General features: G+C 51.0%; 1 protein-coding gene across 1 annotated transcript; it reads right to left on the minus strand.

Moving 5' to 3' along the window:
* Window positions 1-2,760: 2,760 nt before the first annotated feature.
* On the minus strand, window positions 2,761-14,214 carry LOC107126229 (plasmalemma vesicle-associated protein-like). The gene is made up of 6 exons (XM_015429763.1): window positions 14,144-14,214; window positions 12,835-12,931; window positions 9,914-10,527; window positions 5,303-5,564; window positions 4,582-4,672; window positions 2,761-4,074 (listed from the first exon to the last, which is right to left on the minus strand). The coding sequence occupies exons 2-6, from the start codon at window positions 12,875-12,877 to the stop codon at window positions 4,068-4,070; spliced, it is 1,017 nt and encodes a 338-aa protein (XP_015285249.1). The 5' UTR covers window positions 12,878-12,931; window positions 14,144-14,214; the 3' UTR covers window positions 2,761-4,067.
* Between the last annotated feature and the right edge of the window lie 6,090 nt (window positions 14,215-20,304).

Below are 20,304 nucleotides of genomic sequence, written 5' to 3' on the forward strand. Positions count from 1 at the left end.
ACCTGGCAGGGAGAGGGATGTAGCTTGGTGGTGGTGGTTGCTGGCAGCTGCAAGGGTCTGTTACCCAAAGGGAGTGTCAGGAGTACAAAAAGGGTTGGTCCTTTGCTCTCTCCCCTCAGCTCTGTGGTTAGAACTTACGTTAACTTTGCAGGAGGGATCCCATTTGCCCTTGAAGAGGCAAAATGCCTGGAAGATGGAACTGGCTCCCGTTCTGTTTGTAACTTTGCTACGGAGCTTGTTATGAGGACTTGCTGTGTAAGAGGCGGCAGCTTCCCTTTTAAGAACTGCTAGCCTGTCTTGGCACTTGAATGTTTTATTGCCGATTTCTCAGATGCTGGATGGTTTCTGCTGTGCATACATCCTGTGAGTTTAAATGTTTTTAATCAATTAAATGAAATAGTTTTTCAAAATATTTTTGCTGCATGCTGAGACTTGCTTTTCTGCTGATGAGCAGTAAATTTACCCCCTGAAGCAAACCCCGAGGTCAGTCGGACCTGACAATTACACTCCCAAACCTTTTTTGATCTCTCAAGGTGCTTCTGGACTCGAATCTAACAAAGAAGGGTGTTCTCTGTCTCCCAGCGGCTAGGCTCACACTGTCCATGGAGAGGCCTGTCCCATGCATGCCTGAGCACCCAGTTGTTGAACGGCTCGAGAAACTTCCATGGGCAGTTTGAGGAGGCTGATGTGGCTCAGGCAGGCAGGAACATGGGCACAAGAGTGTGGGGCATGGTTGTCTCTGGAGAGGAGGTATTTCTGCCCTTGGTTCGGCCAGGCGTGCCCAGCAGCTCCCCTTTGGGCCCAGCTACAGGTTACATAAGAACATAAGAGATGCCAATGTTGGATCAGGCCAAAGGCCCATCCAATCCAACATTCTGTCACACAGTGGCCAAAAATACCAGGTGCCATCAGGAGGTCCAGCAGTGGGGCCAGGATACTAGAAGCCCTCCCCCAAGCACATATGTTCTTATGTTCTTAAAACTGGGCTTGAACGGTGTTGAAGTGGTGGATTTTATTGCACTTCTCCGTTTTATTCTTCCAGCCTGGATTTGTATGTTGAGCACATATGCAGCACCTTGCACAAGTCAGAACACTTTGAGCACTCATTTCATTGTTACCTACCGCAGTTCTGTGAGGGGAAAAGTACAGAGAGAGAGAGAGAGAGAGAGAGAGAGTTTCCTGAAAATGCAGACATTCTCTGTCTGTCTCTCTGTCTCTCATATATATATTTAGAGAGTTTCAGAGGGTAGCCATGCTGGCCTGCAGAACACTGGCCATGTTCCAGTCCAGAAACCCCTTGGAGACTCACAAGGGTTCAGAGGTGTAAGTTCTGAAACTCTTTGATATCTGACAAAGGGAATGTTCACTCTTGGAAGCCTACAACCCTCCCCAAAATCTTGCTGGTCCTTAAGGTGCTACTGGACTCACTCGAATCCCGCTGTTCTCTCTCATTTACTGTTTGAAGGGGGTGGGGTAGCGACCTTGCCAGGGGCGCTTTCCATGTTGACTTGAGAATCATGCAGACGTTACAAAGATCCCCTAAATCTCCAGTGCTTCCAAAGGGAAGGAAACCCTACAACAACTGTTCCTGGAGTTTCTCACCATGTGGAGGGAGGGAGCACATAATCCCAGGATGCCTAGCAGTGGGACTGCCAGTCTCCAGGTGGGGGGGTGGGGTGGAGATCTCCCAGAATTGCTGCTGATCTCCAGACAACAGAGATATGTGACCCTGGAGAACTGGGCTGCTTTGGAGGGTGCATGCTATGAGGTCTCTCCCCTTCCCAAACCCTGCCTTCTCCAGGCTCCACCGCCCCCCCAAATCTCCAGGAATTTCCCAACCCACAGTTGGCAACCCTGCCCAGGAGAGGAGGAGAAGAAGAGATTGGATTTATACCCCGCCCTTCACTACCCAAAGGACTCTCAGAGTGGCTTTACAATCCTCTTTCCGTTCCCCTCCCCACAACAGACACCCTGTGAGGTAGGTGGGGCTGTGAGAGGTCTTTCAAGGACTGCTCCTGAGAGAACAGCTCTTGAAAGAACTTGTGATTGACCCAAGGTCACACCAGCAGCTGCATGTGGAGGAGTGGGGAATCAAACCTGGTTCTCTAAGATTAGAGTCTGTGCTCTCAACCACCACACCAAACTGCGGGTGGAGCTCCTGGTGGTCAAGGTCTCTTTCTAAGGGGGTCCAATGTGCTCCCCAGTGACCCCTTGGCACGTGCGTACAAACTCTCTCAGGCACGGAGACACTCTCTAGAGGAGTTGCTGCAGCGCTCTCTCTCTCCACCACCACCCCCGGGAAAGCACCACCAGCCCTGCAAGAATCCCAGCAAAGCCACTGTATGCTCTGGATTTTAACTCTTCAACTTTCCCCCCCAAAAAACCCTGTGGTATTGGTTTCCCGGTTTGATGTGCATCTTTTCATAAGCCACCTGGAGGAGGCGGCGAAGGAGAATCTTGGGCCAGAAGCATTAGAGAAGAGAATTGAAATCATCCTGCCACAGGGACTTGATGGTTCTGGAGGAAGGTACACCTATCAAAATTCTCCTTCTGGGCAGTAGTCATTAAAGCTGAACAGATAAATCATGTCTGTTATTTTTGTTTAGAGTCATGGGGTGAACCCCATCCTGAAAGCTCAGGGTGGGTTCACCCAAGCCTGTAAGTGGCTGCCTGTGTTCCTCCTCATGAGTAAGCCCATTTGCAGAGAGTTTCAAAAAGCAAACCCAAAATGCCCAATCAAGAGTGTGTCCGGGCCATGTTTTCATAGAGCATTTATTGGTCAAGGATTCAGTCCCTGAGATCTGATGGCGCACCCCTCCACGCTTACCGATCCAAAGGGAACACGTCTCTGCAAAACAGACGCATCGTTATGACGGAGAGAGCTGCAGATCAGCAGAAAGGAGCTGGCCAGAGGCCTCCAGAATGGCCAAAGCAGAGCAATAAGACAGAATCTCTCCCCGGATCCATTTTGACTCCTCTGACTGGCAGCAGGGTCTGCAGGGCTGAGGAAGGCCTTTCCTAACACCCCCTAAATACAGTAGAAAGGAGCAAGAGTGTGCAAGAGCAAGAAAAGAGCAGGCAGTGGCTCAGGAAAGCTCCAGCCGGACACAGATTTGGCTAGCCTTGAAGATGCACCTGGACTCTTGCTCTTTTCTACTGCTACAGATGAGCTAACATGGCTACCTGTCTTGCTCTGCTCTGGAGCCCGGGGCTGTCTTCATACCAAGCAATGATGGAGAACTCCTTTTTTGTTTTTCCCAAACCATCTGGGAATCGGAGAGCTTCTGCTGCTGGAGATGGAGCTGTCATTTTGCTATCCTGGCTAAATGCGATCCCATCAGGAGGAAGGAGGGGAAGTGATTAATTTTTTTTTTTTAAAGCCTGGTCTATATGTAAAGGTGTACATCATGCATATACAATCAGTGTGTACATTAAGCATAACATACTGTGTCTTAAACACGCGGCAGCGGAATTCCTTTCTTACTAAAGCCAGCCTTAAATTAGAGTCACGTTCCTTTCTCAGATTTTGAAAATGTCTTGGCATCATTTCTTTCCTGAGTGCATTGCAGTCACAGGATTTAAAAATATACATATATACATTCTCAGTGCTTTATTGCATCTTTTCTCCATTGAGTCCAGGGGAACATCTCAATTTCAGTCTCCCAACAACTCTGCAGGTAGGTAAGCCTGCAGGATGGTTGGTTGGAGCCCCAGAGGGATCATACAATGCCGACTATGTCTGCGGTGACTGGGGGAGGGGAAGAGAAGGGCTCTTCGGGAGGGGAGGGGTATCAACACAGAGCGGTGCTGCCTTGAGAAATACCTATGTACACGAGTTCTGCTAGAGGTAGGGGTCACCAGTGCAAAGCGGGCAAGGCCAAGAGATGTCCTCCTGGCGCTGCCATTCAAGAGAGCTGCCCAGGGCCGCCTCTTCTCTCTTGCCAATCTGAAGCGCACGTCCAGCACAGAGACTTTTCGGCCATGGCCCCTCACAGGTTTGTCCCACGCTGTTTCACAGTCTGCTTAGCCAGGAGCTGTTTCTGGTCGGCAATTATCTGCTGACCCCCTTAACCGCTAGAATGGGAAAGCAAATGCAAAAAAAAAAAGCATGATGGAAATGGTAAAAACTGGTCAAAAGCAACATTTTCCTCCAAGAAAACTGAACGTTACAGTGTACGGGAGTGACACTGGCTAAGGACACTGTTTTCTCTCCTCTGTGCAAACATTCTTAAGCATTTTTGCGCAGAAGAATTCTCACCCCTTCCTTTTCCCTTTGGAACTTGGATCTCCAACACTTAATGTTCAGCAGCGATTCCCCCAGTGGGGCTTGCCCACAAGCGAGCCTGCAAAGAACTGTGGCTGGGATGAGGCAGGAAGGCTGCGCGTCTTGCGAAACTCTCTCACAGGCTCCTGCTGGTCACGGGGAAGAAGGGAGTGCTGGGGGAGTCATAGCAGACAACCCCATCAGGCACTGAACGGCCACCTGGATCTGCCCCAACTCAAGCCCCGCCCCTAGCTGGTCAAACCCCACCCCTGGCTCCACCCACTGAGCTAGCAGTCCATAGGAGTTATTCAGAGCACCTGGGCTGTCCAGCGGGCTTCAGTGGGGGCTGGTAGGGGGAAAGGGCCTCAGCCCCAAGGGGCTTCCTGCCGTCTTCCGGCTTGTCATAGCCTAAGAAAAAAGCAAACACACGTAAGCATTTCACACAGAATGGTCACACTGATTTTTATTTTTCCGATTTATACCCCGCCCACGCTGTATCCCAATTCAGGGGCACACCGGCCTCCAACCCATGTGCCACCCCTGACCCAGGGACCCCCCAAGACCCCTGACCCATGTTCTACCCCTGACCCAGGGAGGGTAAGGAAGGCCAGTTGCGGGAAACAGGGACGCCTTGGCTATTCCCCCACAATTTGGGACCTAGGCACCAGACTACGGTTGCCTTCTCCAGCGCCTAAGACATTCCTGGAGATTTGGGGGCAGTGCCTGTGCAGGGAAGGATTTGGGGAGGGATTTCACACAGAATCTATGGTCTTAGAATCCGCTTTCCAAAGCAGCTGTTTTCTGGACCTCGGCAGTCTGGAGGTAATTCTGAGAGAACTCCAGGCCCGAACTGGAGATTGGCAGGCCTAAGAATCCAGCCTCTAACAGAGGCTGCCCTCTGGACTCCAACCCTCTTCCAGGCCAGGGTCTCCCAAGCCTTGTATCACCCGCAGTCATGCCAAGGACTGCACACCGGGTCAGGCGCGGGCCTCTACAGGCATCTCCTGGGCACCCACTGCCCCAGAGAGGCTGACTCACCACTGCGGCTTGAAGTCCTGAGAGGGCCAATGTTCCCCACTGGTCCCAAGTTCCGCTGAGCAGGCAGGTTTCCTTGTGGCCCATGGTCACCCAGAGCGCCGTGAACGGCAGGCAGTCCTCCAGTCCTCAACCAATGCGGATTGAAGGCGTTCGGTGCCCCCATGGGGACTATGGGGTTAAAATTCCCAGGGACACTGGCAAAGGGGTTTATGCCACCCGAAGCGCCAGGCACCCTCATCGGGGGGTTGGGCAGAGCGGCAGCCTGTAACATAAGAGACAGATTACAAACTTAATTTACGCACAGATTCCAGTGGTCTGAAGCAAGAGACCAAAGTTTGAGTCCAGTGGTACCTTGGGGACCAGCATAGTTTAATTCTGGGTGGAAGCTTTTGTGTGTGTGCGTGCACACACAAACGCACACACACACACACAATCTTATACCCAGAATTAAATTTTGTTGGTCTTAACTTTGACTTCTTACAGAGGAATGGCAGCATGATTCTATAATTTGTTTTTGCAGGGGGAGAAGGGGGATTACAATAACAAATCTTTTAATTTTCTTGCCAACCAACCCCCCCCCCCATTATTCTTCTGAATATTTTCCCTCCTCCGTCCCCAGTGATAAGTCCTGCTGAGAGCTTTGCATGGCTGTATTCACTGGTGATGCTGAAAGGCATATGAATGAGGCCAAGGCATAATTAACTGGTCCTACCAATGTAAACGGGAGTCAGATCTGATGGACCTGTGCCAGACAAAGCCATTGACACTGAATGATCGCCAGACTTTTCAAATCCAGCTAATCTTAAATGTTGATGATACATTTTAAGCTAGCAAAGGACAGTCCATTCAGGCCAGACAAAAGAGAGCACTTCTTCCTGCAGTGTTGAAATGAGCAGCGGAAAAGAGCAAGAGTCCAGGAGCACCTTCAAGACTAACCATATTTGTGGCAGGGGGGGGGAGGGTCCGCAGGAGAGCCGGAATGAGAACAATTCCTTCCCTGCCACAAATTTTGTTGGTCTTGAAGGAGCTCCTTGGCTCTTGTTCTTTCCCGCTGCTACAGACAGACTAACACGGCTACCTATCTTGTCGAAATTAGGTTAGATTTATGCCAATAAAAGTTAACCGAACTGAACTCGACTGAAATTAGGTTATGGAACTCACCGCCACAAGACAGATCACTGGCTTGAAGCTTTAAAAGGGGATTAGACAAATTAATGCAAGATAGGTTCATGACAGCTAAATTGAACTTTCATGCCCCGCAGCAGTCTACCATTGAATACAAGTTTCTGTAGGGTGGCTTTGGGCTTTGCATGTGAGCCTTTGGACTCATATGGTTGCCAGCCTCCAGGTGGGACCTGGAGATCCCCCAGAATTGCAGCTGTTCTCCATACCACAGAGATCAGTTTCCCTGGAGAAAAGGCTGCTTTGGAGGGTGGACCCCACTGAGGTCCCACCCTTCCCCAAAACTCCTCCCTCCTCAGGCCCCACCCCTCAAATCTCCAGGAATTTCCCAACCCAGAGTTGGCAAGCCTCCTTCTGAGGCATCCGGGATTTTTCTTCCACATCCTCTGATTTTCTCTCCAGGCTTTTGCTCAAAAGACATGGGGTTTTTTTGTTGTTGTTGTTCTGGGGCTTATGAAAAATGGTCCCAAGTGGCCTTTTGAATGTCAATCCCTTCAGCCTTTGGGGAGGGAGAGTGGGAAACCGGGCTAGAAGGAAAATAAAACCAGAGACCTCCAGGGGCGCTTTCAAGAGATGCGTTCTAGCATAAGCTTTTGTGTGATTAACCCACAGAAGCATCTGATTAAATGAGTCCTGTGACTCTCGAAGCTGCGACGGGGCTCCTCCTCAGTTTGGTGCCAACAGACGACTCTCACCCCCCACCCTGCCAAAAGATCATGACAGCTAGAAGGAGTTTTTGTGGTTTGGGGCTTTACAGGCAGAAGGGCTATGAATTTCCTAGAGGGCTGGGGGAGCCTGTTGCCCCCCTTCAGGAGTCTGTGTGCCTTTGCTCATTTCTGTATATTTCGAAGGAAAGGGAACTTGCGATGTTCTCCGTGCACATACCCTGGGTGCTGCCCCACTCAAAGGGTTGCCAGCTCTGGGTTAATTTGGGGGTGGAGCCTGGGGAGGACAGGGTTTCAGGAGAAGTGAGACCTCAGCAGGGTGTAATGCCACAGAGTCCACCCTCCAAAGCACGCATTTTCTCCAGGGGAACTGGTCTTGGTTGTCTGGAGATCAATTGTAATAGCTGGCAACCCTAATTGACCCGGAGGTTGGCAACCTGGCCTACACTGAGGCCCCTCCCTTCCCGGAGCCCCACCCCCTGCATGCTCCACCCCCCAAATCTCCAGCAATGTCCTAACTGTGACTTTGCAACCCTATAGTTTGTCCCTTTGAGCATCATGCAGCAGCCGGCATCTAACCAGGTCTTGAAATAGAGTCAGGTGGGTCGCCGTGTTGGTCTGAAGCAGCAGAACAAAGTCTGAGTCCATTTGGGCACCTTGAAGACCAACACAGTTTAATTCTGGGTATAAGCTTTCGTGTCCGGGCACTGCGTGTGTGCACACAAAAGCTTCTACCCAGAATTAAACTGTGTTGGTCTTCAAGGTGCCCAACTGGACTCAGATTTTGTTCAGATTTTGCAATGTAAGCAGAATGGACCAGTGGTTCTGAACATTCACAAAAACCTTTCTGTGCCTGCTGATGATGCCTAGCATATCGGCCAGACGATCCCCCTCCTGGGGCAGAAAATCCTAGCACAAACTTGGACTCAGTTCAGACAGGATGCAAGCCAGGCCCACTGGCGGGGTTGCCAACTCCGGGTTGGGGATTTCCTGAAGATTTGGGGGTGAAGCTGGGGGTGGGGTTGGGAAGCGGTGAGACCTCAGTGGGGTATCGTGCCATAAAGCCCACCCTCCAAGCAAGTCAGTCTCCAAAATGAACTTGATGTCTTCAGAATTCAAGGAGATCTCTGGGCCCCACCAGGGGCCGGCAACCCTACAGATGGGCCTCATCCCTGCCCTCAGCTGCAACTCAGAGTAGACCCCCAGGGCTGCTGGCAGGGAGGCTGTTTCCCTTCCTATTTGCAGGTATTTAGGGCCTGGCCAGACCCAGGTTGGGGAACACTTGGAGATTGGGGGTGGAGCCTAGGGAGGCAGGGACCTCAGTGGGGTACAAGGCCATGGAGCCCACCTTGCAAAGCATCCAAGTTCTCCAAGGGAACTGATCTCTGGAGCTCAGCTGTAATTCCAGGGGGATCCCCAGGCCCCACCTGGAGGCTGGCATCCCTAGGCAACTGGGCCCAGAGGCGGAAGCCAAAGAACTCTTGACTTGTGGCTGTGACTAAGCAGCCCTGTGGATTTAGGACCCACCCAGGAGTTCATGTTGTATATTTTTTCTTTAATGTTTAAAATACAAATCTCTGCTTGGGGTGGTGGTGTGGTGTAAACCTCTGTGAGTTCCCGGGAGAAAAGTGGCCCAGGATTAAAATACAAATCTCTGCTTGGGGTGGTGGTGTGGTGTAAACCTCTGTGAGTTCCCGGGAGAAAAGTGGCCCAGAAATGCCTACAGAACAAAATATTGCAGGAGGAGGCTAGAAGTGTTGGGCAAACTTATCTGCTGTTGTCGATCTTCTCCTCAAGGAACCCTAGCGATGCTTCTAAGGGGATCCAATTTGAGAAACAGGCGGCGGAACTCCCTGCCTCAAGATGTGACGACAGCCGCTGGCTGAAGCGGCTCTCAAAGAGAATTAGACAAATCCATGGAGGAAGGGGTCTGTCAGCACGACTAGCCGTGATAGCTAAATGGACCTCCATGTCCAACAGTTGTCTCCCTCCGAATGCCAGATTAGGGTTGCCACCTCCAGGTTGGGAAATACCTGGAGACAGGGCTCTTTTTGTAGAAAAAGCCCAGCAGGAACTCATTAGCATAATAGGCCACACCCAACAGCAGAAACTCATTAGGATTGGCTACATTAGGGGTGTGTGGCCTAATATGCAAAGGAGTTCCTGCTACAAAAAAAGGCCCTGGGTTTTGACAAGTGGTCATCCAGCCACACCCACCTTTTGCTTCTTATTCTCTTGACCTTGTTTGTTGTCAAAACCCAGGGCCTTTTTGCATGTTAGGCCACACACCCCTAATTGTAGCCAGTCCGAATGAGTTCCTGCTGTTGGGCGTGGGCTATTATGCTAATGAGTTCCTGCTGGGCGTGGCCAACTTGGGAGCCAGCCGGAACTCCGTTCCTGTGCGTTCCTGCCCCAAAATAGCCCTGCCTGGAGATTTTTTTTGGGGGGGGGAGCCTGAGAAGGGTGGGGTTTGAGGAGGGGGAGGACATCAGTGGGGATATAATGCCATGGAGTCCGCCTTCCAAAGTGTCCATTTTCTCTGTTGCCTGGAGATCAGTTGCAATCCCAGGAGATCTCCAGCCATCCCCTGGAAGTTGGTAACCCTACAAGATACGGGGGGCCCAAATACGGTGTTGCTTTCCTTCCCTACTTGTGGCTGTCCAGAAATAACACATCCCCCCCCCCACAGTTACAGGCAGGCTCAAAGCCTGAAGGCCTGCACAAGACGAGAGACCATATATTTAAAGCCAGCTTCAATAAGTACCCAGCACTTCTGCTTGATCCTGTCCAGGTCCTGCCGCAGGCTCTCCGTTTCGCTTAAGAGTTTCTGCTGCTCGGCGTAGATTGTGGTCTTCTCAGTGTTGCAGGCCTGCTGGAGGGCGTCCCGCTCCTGGACCGCCTGCTGCTCTTGGACGAGTTTGTTCCTCAGCTCCTGCCGCTCTTGGGAGCAGGCCGCCTTCTCTTTCTCCAGCGCGGCGTTCTCCTTGACCACGGCATTGACTCTCTCCTCCAGCCGCTGGCCCAGGGCGGCCATGTAGCCATCCAGCTGCTTGGACAGGTTGAGGCACGTGGACTGCAGGGTCCGGACCTCCTCCGTGTTGCAACTCCAAATGGACTGGCTGGGCAGGGTCTTCTCCACGGCGGCCCTCACGTTTTGGCTGGCGGTCTGCATCTCGCTCATCACCTGGCTCTCCAGCTCCCCGACCTTCCGCGCCTGCGTCCGGAGCTGGAGCACATCCCGCTGGCAGGCCGCCTCCTCTTGCTCCACTTTCTTGACTTGGGCCTGCAGGCGCTGGTTCTCCTGGGCCAAGTTCTTCTTCTCCAAGTCAGCTAACAAAGTCTGGGCGTTCAGCTGCGTTTGGAGAGCCTTCACTTTGTCTGTGGGCGGCCAGAAAAGCACAGATTTATTTTGAAAGACAGGGAATGAGGCAGGGACAATAGAGAGCCAGGGCGGGGAAGTCATTGGAATGTCAAACCAGGACTTGGGAGACCCAGGTTCGACTCCATGGGCGCTTGCCAGGGACGCTTGCTGTCAGCCTGACCTACCGCACAGGGTTGTTGTGAGGATAAAATGGAAAAGAGAGGAGCGACGTAAACCGCTTTGAGTCCTCATGGGGGAGAAAAGTGGGGTATAGATGAAGTAACTATATAACATAAATAAACGAGGATCTGACTGTGCTTGCCCCTGGGTTTTCCTTCCAGGGAGGCAACTGCAGCAAAGGATCAGAAATTTAAATCACTGGAGGGGAGGGGAGGGGAGAGCTAGCCCAAGGGGGTTTCTGTGTCCTCAGGAAACTATGATTTTGGTGCCGCCTCCCAGCAACTGAACATAGATACGCTACAGGGCTCTTTTTGTAGAAAAAGCCCAGCAGGAACTCATTAGCATAGCAGGCCACACCCAACAGCAGAAACTCATTAGCATATTAGGCTACACCCCTGACACCACAGCTCATTAGCATGTTAGGCCACACCCCCATGTCGCCACCGCCACCTTTTGCTTCTTATTCTGTTTACTTTGTTTCTTGTCAAAACCCTGGGCTTTTTTTGTAGCTGGAACTCCTTTGCATGTTAGGCCACACACCTCTAATGTAGCCAATCCTAATGAGTTTCTGCTGTTAGGTGTGGCCTATTATGCTAATGAGTTCCTGCTGGGCGTGGACAACTCAGGAGCCAGCCGGAACTCCGTTCCTGTGCGTTCCTGCCCCAAAATAGCCCTGGATACGCATAATGAAACCCCAACTGGCTCATTCCACAGGATGAAATCCAAAGCAGGCTTACCCAGGAAGCCTGAGTAAGGATGGTAGGCATGCATAGGAGGGATGCTGGTTCCAACCATTCTCTGTCCTGCGCCCTGGACCTCTGGGAAGGCCTGTGGCACTCTGACTCTTTGGTGTTCCCCCCCCCCGCCCCGATCTGATGCCCGCCTGGACAGTTTCCTGACTTGTGGCGATCTGGTGGAGTTTTCAAGGCGAGAGACGTCTCAGAGGTGGTTTGCCATTGCCTGTCCCTGTGTCGCGACCCTGGACTTAGCAGCTGAGATCTCACGAAGGCGAGCTAACCTGGACTATTCAGGCCAGAGACAGTTTCCTCGGTCTGCCTAATGGACAGGCCATTCCTGGCGGGGTGGGGGAGGCTTAAATGGCCCTCTCTTCACAGTTCTTCACAGGCTGCTTTAAAACCCGACCACAGACCTCTGGCATCCCCTACCCTTGACGCTTGCCAACAGATGTTGCCAACAGAGCAATCTCCGGGTGGGTCTATGCAGAGTGGGCCCCAGACTCCTTCGGTGTGTGGTGTTCTACTCACATCCACACCTGGGCTTCGCGCATCGGTAAGAGGATGCACCAAAAGACTTGTGGTGCAATCCAGGTTGCTGGTTATGTGCCACGCAATGGAAATGGGAAATGGGGGGAGGGAGGGTCGAAGGATGCGTGTCAAAACTGCACATATGTCAAACTGGGGGAATACAAAAATGGAACGGAACAGCAGAGGATTTCTAGGAAAGAAGACCGGTTAGGAACGCCAACCTATGAGTAATGTGGGTCGGAATTCCAGAGGCATCACTATAGGGTAGAGACTGCTGATCTGTTGGTGGGACCCAGCCCCACAGCCCCCCCCCCAGTTCTTGCACACCAACCTTTCCTCAGTCCCAACACATTTGGCCAGTGTAGCCCCTTGAGTGTGACCTTGAGTTGCCACCAGTGTTCCCTCTAAGCTGAGTTAGTGTGAGCTAGCTCACAATTTTTCAGCCTCCGGCTCACACATTTTTGTCTTGGCTCAGGAAGGAGGGCTCCAGAACAAACTAATTGATGCAGCAGCCAAATTGCCCACTCACAACTTGAATGCCAGTCGCTCACAATATAGAATTTCTGCTCACAAGACTCCACAGCTTAGAGGGAACATTGGACTTGCCACCCTATCCTCGGACGGAGGGACCAGAGGGGAGAAAGAAATCATGAGACAGACCCAGGGGCCCTGCTGGCCAACATCCTGCTTGGCTGCCCCTTGGGGGGAATTTTGGAGGGTTCAAATCAGGTGAATTCAAGGGACTTTTGCACATTTCTCTTCCTAGAGATGCGGTGGGGAGGAGGTAGACAAGATAGATGGAAAGATAGATCAAACAGGTGAGAACTTGGGGCTTTGACTTCCAAGTGAGGCTGGCCCCATAGGGATGTGGTTTCTTACCTGGATAGGTGGCGTTGAAGTAACTCAAGGTTTCGTAGCACATCCGGTAGTTCTGGATCGTAGCTTCAACCTGACGAAGCTGTGACTGAAGCTTCAGCTAGAGAAAGATCATGAGATGCTTATTCCCGATGGCTGATATGGGGCTGGGAGAGAAGATATTCAACTAGGACAGGATTCAAAAGAGTTGCTGGAACCTCAAGACTTGGAGGTAGGGATGCCAGACTCTAGGTGGGATCGGTGGATCCCTTGGAATCACAGCTCATCTCCAGGCTACAGAGACCAGTTCCCCTGGAGATAATGGATGCTTCAGAGGGGGGGACTCTATGGCATTGTACCCCAACGAGGTCCCTGTCCTCCCCAGGCTCCATCCCCAAATCTTTAAGAGTTCCCCAACCTGGATCTGGCAACCCTACAATTCCCTCACCGGTGGCCAGGGGGCGGGGGGGAGGACCTGACAACCTTGCTTGGAATGTGCTCTAGAACTCCCAGGGGGTTGGGGTGGGGTGGCAGGGTGAATGCAGTCACAGAAAAGCCCCCCCCCCCAATTCAGGACCAACTTCTCTGCCTCTGGTGGGATTCTTTGTAACGTTTCTAGATCTCCCTATCTCCATCGGTCCACCTATGGCTTTACACCCCACTTAATGTGCATTGACTTGGCATGCAGAAGGTCACAGGTCCAGTCCCTGGCAGCTCAAGCTGAGAGACCCTCGGGGGAGCTGGGACTGGGGAAGGCCCTGGAGAGCTGCTGTCGTCAGGGGAGGCGAGACGGGTTGAACCTTAGCCTGGTACTGGGTGAGATGAATGACTGGGCGTTAAGGCGCAGGGCTCACTCTTTCAACTTCAGGGAAGCTCTTCGGCACTCCAAGCAAATGCCCGCCATCACCTGCAGGTTCAACCCGCCGGACAGTCCCCAAAGGCCTCTACACGTACGGCCTCTACACGTACGGCAAATCATCCTCACACCGTCATAATGGCCCTGGCCTGCCTTTCTGCCCTTACAAGAGCCACTTTAAAACATACCTGATCAAATCAAACTTTTGAAGCCGTTAAAATTACCCCTCACCCCAACGCACACCATTAAAACAAAAGACAGAGCTAAGACACATACAGAACATAAAAATGGCCATTAAAGCATTGGTTAGGAAGGAGGGATGGATCGTTCAGGGGATGTCAGATGAGACAAACAAGTCTTCACCTGCCGGTGGAAGAGGGCAGCAGAAGGGGAGAGACAGATCTCCCTGGGGGGAGGGAGTTCCAGCAACGGAGAAGGCCCCTCCAGGGCTGCATCATGAAACCACTGGATGCATACCTTCTCCGTGCTGCAGAACCTGGAGGTGGTGTTGACCCGGTTCAGCTGGCCGGTGATCTGGCGGCTCTCGGATCAGCAGGTTGGTGAGGTTGGCTTTGTCCTTGGTGAGGGCTGCCGTCTCGAAGCGGCATTCGTGCAGCCAGGTGGACAACGCCTGCAGCTGCCTCTCCGTGGCGGCATGGTTGTTGCCGTAGACCATGAAGAGGACCAGACCCAGAATGATCAAGAACTGGATGAGGGAGAGGAAGAAGAAGACGTACTTGGCGTAGAAGCCGCAGTCCCGCTGTGGGCGCAGCATGGCATTGTTCTCCAGGCCCAGCTTGGCCATAGTGTAGGGGTTCTTCTCCATGGCTGCCTCTGCTGACTGCCCGGGCTCTCTTGGTGTCTCAGCCTTTGCCTTGGCGGGGTGGGGCCAGGCTCTCGCCACTGTTTGGATTGCGCTGATGAATATTTCCTCTCTCCTGGCTCCTTCCTGCCCTGCCGGAACTGCCACCACTTGTGAATTAGCACAACAGGGCCGTAGTCCCACAGAAGCTCCATTGTTCTCTGAGGTGAGGGGAAATGTTTCCCCCTGTTTGTTTTGCTATTGGGCCCAGCCAGGGGAGGCCAAGGCAGGCCAAGCTGGGTCTCTGAGGGCCCAGGGAAGACGTCAGCCGAGAGAGTGGTGGCCAAGGATTTGGAGAGGCGCCCAGCTCTTTGAGCCAGAGGGACAGTCTGCAGAAGCACAGAAGCCAATTCTGTTCACCGCCCCTCTCCCCCCGTTAGTCAGCTGGGGTCCAAAGCATCGGCAGGGAGTGGGGAAGTAGAGTTGCCAGACCAGGCTGGGAAACTCCTGGAGATTTGGGGATGGAGTCTGGGGAGGGAAGTTTGGAGTGGGAAGGAGCATCAGAAGAGTGTACTTTCTACAGAGCCCATCCTCCAAAGCATCCCTTTTCTCCAGGAGAACTGACCTCTCTCATCTGGAGATGAGCTGTAACTGCAGGGGATCCCCCGCCCCTCCCTGGAGGCTGGCACCCGTATCCCGAAGTCTTGTGATGTCTTAACAATGGGTACTTGCATTGTGGCAGAAGCTCGTGGGAGCTTGCTGACTTGTCAAGGTGACTCTGGGTTGCCAGAACTCAGGTGGGCCCTGATCATCTCCCAGGACCCCAACTGATAACCAGGCGACAGAGATCAGTTGCCCTGGAGGACATGGCTGCTTTGGAGAGCATCGCAGACCACTGAGCCCCCCCCCAAAAAACCCAGTCTTCCCTTGGCTTTAGCCCCAAATCTCCAAGAATTTCCCAAGCTGGACTTGTGTCTGATCCCTCACAGCTATAAGTCCAATACACGTTTAAGCAAAGTAGTATTTTATTAAAGCCAGGTTAGAGCAGGAACAAGTTCACTGTCAAGAATACCTGGGACGGGCTGAACAGGGGATAATGAAAGACATTCAAACAGATAATAACCACTAGGCTTGGTTCCCGCCGCGCGGGCAGACTTTCGTATTCGCGCTCAAAAGCCTGGGAAGCAACGTTTCTATAAAGATAAACAATTGAAGCTTCACACGGTCCAGCTCATTATAGTCTAAGCTAAGCGGCTCCTTCTCCACACCTGTTAATCTTGCAGATAAGCGTACACTAGCGTTCATAGAATGGAATGCATGACACAGGGATACACACAGAACACACAGGAGGCATGCGCAGATGCCAGAGGACGAGGGGGGGGTTCTATCCACAGACTTCAATGGCAGCTAGCTGACAACTTGGGAGCACTAGGGTGGGTGTGAGGACCATTCTCTGCTGGTGATGAATTGGCAAAGTAGAATGAATCTTCATAGGGCAGCTAAAGCTCTGCAAGTGGAACTGTTATTCTCCTGGATGAGTCAGCCACTCCCAATCTCTCTCGAGTCCGAGCTTATTCGTGTCAGATCTAGGGCTCTTAAGAGATATTCTTTTAATTCTTCTGTTCCCAGTTTCTCCCTGAAACTCGACAATCCTTTTCTTTTCCTCTTCTTCAGAAGTTTGGAGCCAAAATTCTGTTTTGATCAAAGAGAAGCAGGAGGGGCAGGAAGGAGGGAGAGTCTGAAGGATTTCAGAATTTCCCTTTGCAGATGCTCAGAGGTAGACGGCATTGAACCAACCCTTCCTATCCTTCTCTTAGAACACCACCACCCTGTGATATGTAACATCGAAGTTATAAAAGGCTGCATTGATTTATTTTGACTGCTTTAGTCACAGAGAAATCAAAGAGCAACAAAAGAGAAATCCCTCTTTTAAAACGGAGAAAGAAGAAGAAGAAGAGATTGGATTTATACCCCACCCTTCACTATCTGGAGGTGTCCCAGCGCGGCTTACAAACTCCTCCCCCTCCCCACAACAGACACCTTGTGAGGTAGGTGGGGCTGAGAGAGCTCTTGACAGAAACTGCTCTTTTTCAAGAACAGCTCTTATCAGAGCTACGGCTTGCCCAAGGTCATCCAGCCCGGTGCAAGTGGAGGAGTGGGGAATCAAACCTGGTTCTCCCCGATTAGAATCCGCGCACTTAACCACTGCACCAAAAGAGGAATCACTGGCTATGTCTAAAACAAAAAATGAATTTCCCATTCCCGTAACAACAAAATCTAGGTGTGAATTTCAACTCAGCAGTTTCACACTAGACTCTCCCTTTGAATCTTTTCGGCTGAAGGATTGCAACTCGGATTTCTACAGCTGAATGATGATGGAGATCAAAATATTCCCCCTCTCCCCAGCTTCCTACTGTTGTAATAGAGTCTCTGCAGTCAAATACTCTCTTGTGCAGAGGCCAGTGTAAAGGGCAGAACCCATTTGCTGTGGGGACTTTTCTCACCACAGGAGAGGGTGTTGCTAGGTTTCATTTCCAGCTCAAGTGTCCTTCCCTTTTCCAGTCTCGAAATAACACCGCAAGTTCCCTCCTGCCCTGGGATGCCAAAGGCCCTGACAGATCCAGGCTACTGTCCAGATAACGGCAACCGAGAAAATGTGTGTAAGAAATGCAATAAATAAGGGGCTTCTGATCTCAAAAACCTTGCTTTAAATTGCATTAGAAATATATTGCTTGAAATCAATTGATTAATGCTTATTTTGAAACCAGACAATAGGCCTGCACAAACAACCCAAAACTGAGAATAGGGACTTCTGGTCATAAATCATATAAATCCAGAAGTGCTTGGCTACATATAAAAATATAGTATCTGAACCTAAATGTTTGAACAGGCTTAAAGAAAGAGGAGCCCTCTGGAGGGAGAAGCAGAAGCACTATAGGGGTGGGGTAACTTTTAGACCACAAGATATGCTATCTCAGCAGACCCTCTGGAGGGAGAAGCAGAAGCACTATAGGGGTGGGGTAACTTTTAGACCACAAGATATGCTATCTCAGCAGACCCTCTGGAGGGAGAAGCAGAAGCATTATAGGGGTGGGGTAACTTTTAGACCACAAGATATGCTATCTCAACAGACCTTCTGGAGGGCAGGTTTCCACAGAGAAAGAGCAGAACTCTCAACAGAGGCGTTACGGCACCTCCTCTAGGCGAAAGGGATTGGAAGACTGTACGTTTTGGTCAGGGCGAGACAGGGCATTTTTAATTTTCTATACCTCTCCAGGATAGTATATATATCTGCTGATTAACTCAATTCGGGGTGTTCAGTTCTCTGAGCTGGGCACGCTGCTTGCAAGCTCTATATCCAATAAAATCTTCTGCTTCATCGAAAGAGTCTGTCTCCGAGAATTCCTTACTGGGTAAGAACCAAAACCGTAACCTTCAGGTGTTTTCTCACAGTTGCACATGATGTGCCAATGGAGCTGCAGAAATTTAACAGTTCCCACATTCCTTGTTGTGCTCTCGCCGCTCTATATGTTTTAAAAACAATGCAAGCTGAGATCCCATGCTTAAGCCTCATTATATCACAGTAGGGCTTTTTAGTGGTAATTCCTGCCCACACTGGATTGGGACCAGTGTTCCCTCTAAGCTGAGGCAGTGCGAGCTAGCTCACGGTTTTTTAGCCTCCAGCTCACACATTTTTGTCATAGCTCAGGAAGGGCGGCTCCAGAGCAAACTAATCGATGCAGTAGACAAATCGCTCGCTCACCACTTTAATGCCAGTAGTTCACAAAGTAGAATTTTTGCTCACAAGACTCCACAGCTTAGAGGGAGCACTGATTGGGACCATAACACTGGAGAGCAAAATTTGCATGAAAAGTGGACACATTTGAGGCTTCAGGGGAAGCTGGGGAGGGGGGGTGTCATGCAGTTAACGTGTCTCCTTTGCTCCCAGAAAGAAGCAGCTAGGAAAAGCTTCTCTTGCCAGAATTCTGGACTTAAAGCTAGTAAGGTAAGAAGCAGTCAGAGGTAGAGAGAGTAGAATTTTGGGCTGACGGGCAGCTGGGAAAAGGCTGATACCAGAAGATGGAACTTGACCGCACTTTTCCACCCCCAGGTCAGTGGCCACTACCTCTTACAGTGAGTTCTGCTGCTTAATTATGCATTATATGAAGAAGAACTCCCCAAGTCTGCAGCTCATCTGCTTCCCTGGGTGCCCTTCCCTGGGGGGAGGGAGAAAGGTTTGGTCAGTCTGAGTCCAGTAGCTTTTCTGCCTCTGGCTGTAGGGTCATTGTCAGTCCTTGTTTCCCCATGAGCCCACTGCAGTCCCCAGACAAAAGGCAGCTATCGTGAAATGGTGGCCCCAGTTTTAACCGGGACACAATAGTCTTCTCATGTTCAGAGCCCTACCAGGCCATCATTTCTCCCTCTTCCACCAGAGGGCTTAAAAAAAACCCCACTATCAGTTGCTATAGCATTATAACGTTATGCTAATCTTCTGCCAATATCTACTGCTTGCCACCTTTCATTTACAAAAGGAATCTGAACACTTTCAGGTGAAGTTATAAGGGGAAAGATGCAGGCTGGAAAAAAGGCCTTTGGGTAGGGTGGGGGAAGGGAATGGCTGCTGCAGGGGAAAGGAAAATGGTGGGTGAAAAGTACGCAGACGGACGAGTGATTTCAGCTTAGCATACTTTATTTAGAGCAGAATAAGACAAAGTTAGCCGGCTCACAGGCCGGCTTTTATCCCCATGAAACCACCACCCAGAACACTCACCCACTTCCCAATAGGTTATTTACAGTGGCCGAGAGTTCCATAGGCTCTCGGCTGGGAACCTAGCCCTCAGATAGGTGTGGGCTAGGATCCGCATATTCTATTGTTTCCCTGAGCGAAGCTCGACATTAGCGCTTGACCGCGTGGAGCCCAACCCTGCCACGCAGTCGGAGCTTGATACATTACAGTGGGACCTATAAAAATTCACACCTTTCTGTCCATGTGACATCCAGAGGCACTTTGACAGTGATCTTTCCTAAAAGGTGGTACCAAAGTCGAGTTGAGGAAGTTTGCAGCAAAATGCAAGAAGACATGAAGGCCCAGAGGACGCTGTCAGGCAGACGTTGCAGTACAGAAGGCCAGGTGGAGTAAGACCTCCATGTGGACGCAGCCCGTGTTCAGGAGCACCCATTAAATCTGGGCTTCCGGTCGAGCTAAGATGGAGGACTGACGCACTTTCACTTTTGTGTGAAGTGGGCGACGGCCGCTTTTGACAGTTTGGGCAGTTTTTAGCCCAACGCATCGCTCCCCAGCGAGGGGGGGGGAGTGTACCGGTTTAAATTCTCCATCAGCCGACCTCTTGAAGATGGGCAACAACAGTGAGTGAAAAGAAGCAATGCGAAACTCGTTTTGATCATGTAGATAACAATAAACGTGCCGCTTACCTGAACTGTGATAAAAAATAAATTGAATCAAGCGGTTGAGCGGATAAAGAATTAATATTCCCAGAACTCTGATTCCGGCAAAGAAATAGTTGATTGAAGGCTATAAAATAGCAAAAAACCATATTGTTTAACATTCCTGCGGTGAGGACGGAGATGTGCGCGCAGCAGAAAAACCGAAACTGACGAACAGTATCGCGGGAAGATATAGGTTGGTGTAACCAGCAAAGTTTTCCGAGTGGGTTGAACAGGAAGACGACATCCTAGAAGGGTAATAACCAACAGGAAGAAACTCGGACTTTTTAAACTGCAGGACCGGATGTGAGTATATGCGAACAGACGGGACCTGCAGAATGGCAAACTGACCTACTCTATCCCTAATTACCATAGAGAAGTTGCGCCCGAC

The sequence above is a fragment of the Gekko japonicus genome, unplaced genomic scaffold (genome assembly GCF_001447785.1).
Source record: "Gekko japonicus isolate JY-2015 unplaced genomic scaffold, Gekko_japonicus_V1.1 scaffold953, whole genome shotgun sequence".
NCBI lineage: Eukaryota > Metazoa > Chordata > Lepidosauria > Squamata > Gekkonidae > Gekko > Gekko japonicus.

Excerpts from the sequence above, each read along its gene's own strand:
- LOC107126229 (XM_015429763.1), bottom strand. The coding sequence starts at position 12,877 with ATGTGCTACGAAACCTTGAGTTACTTCAACGCCACCTATCCAG. Across the intron at positions 5,565-9,913 it reads GGATCAAGCAGAAGTGCTGG|GCTGCCGCTCTGCCCAACCC; the intron begins GTACTTATTGAA and ends CTTATGTTACAG. Across the intron at positions 4,673-5,302 it reads CAGGACTTCAAGCCGCAGTG|GCTATGACAAGCCGGAAGAC; the intron begins GTGAGTCAGCCT and ends CTTTTTTCTTAG.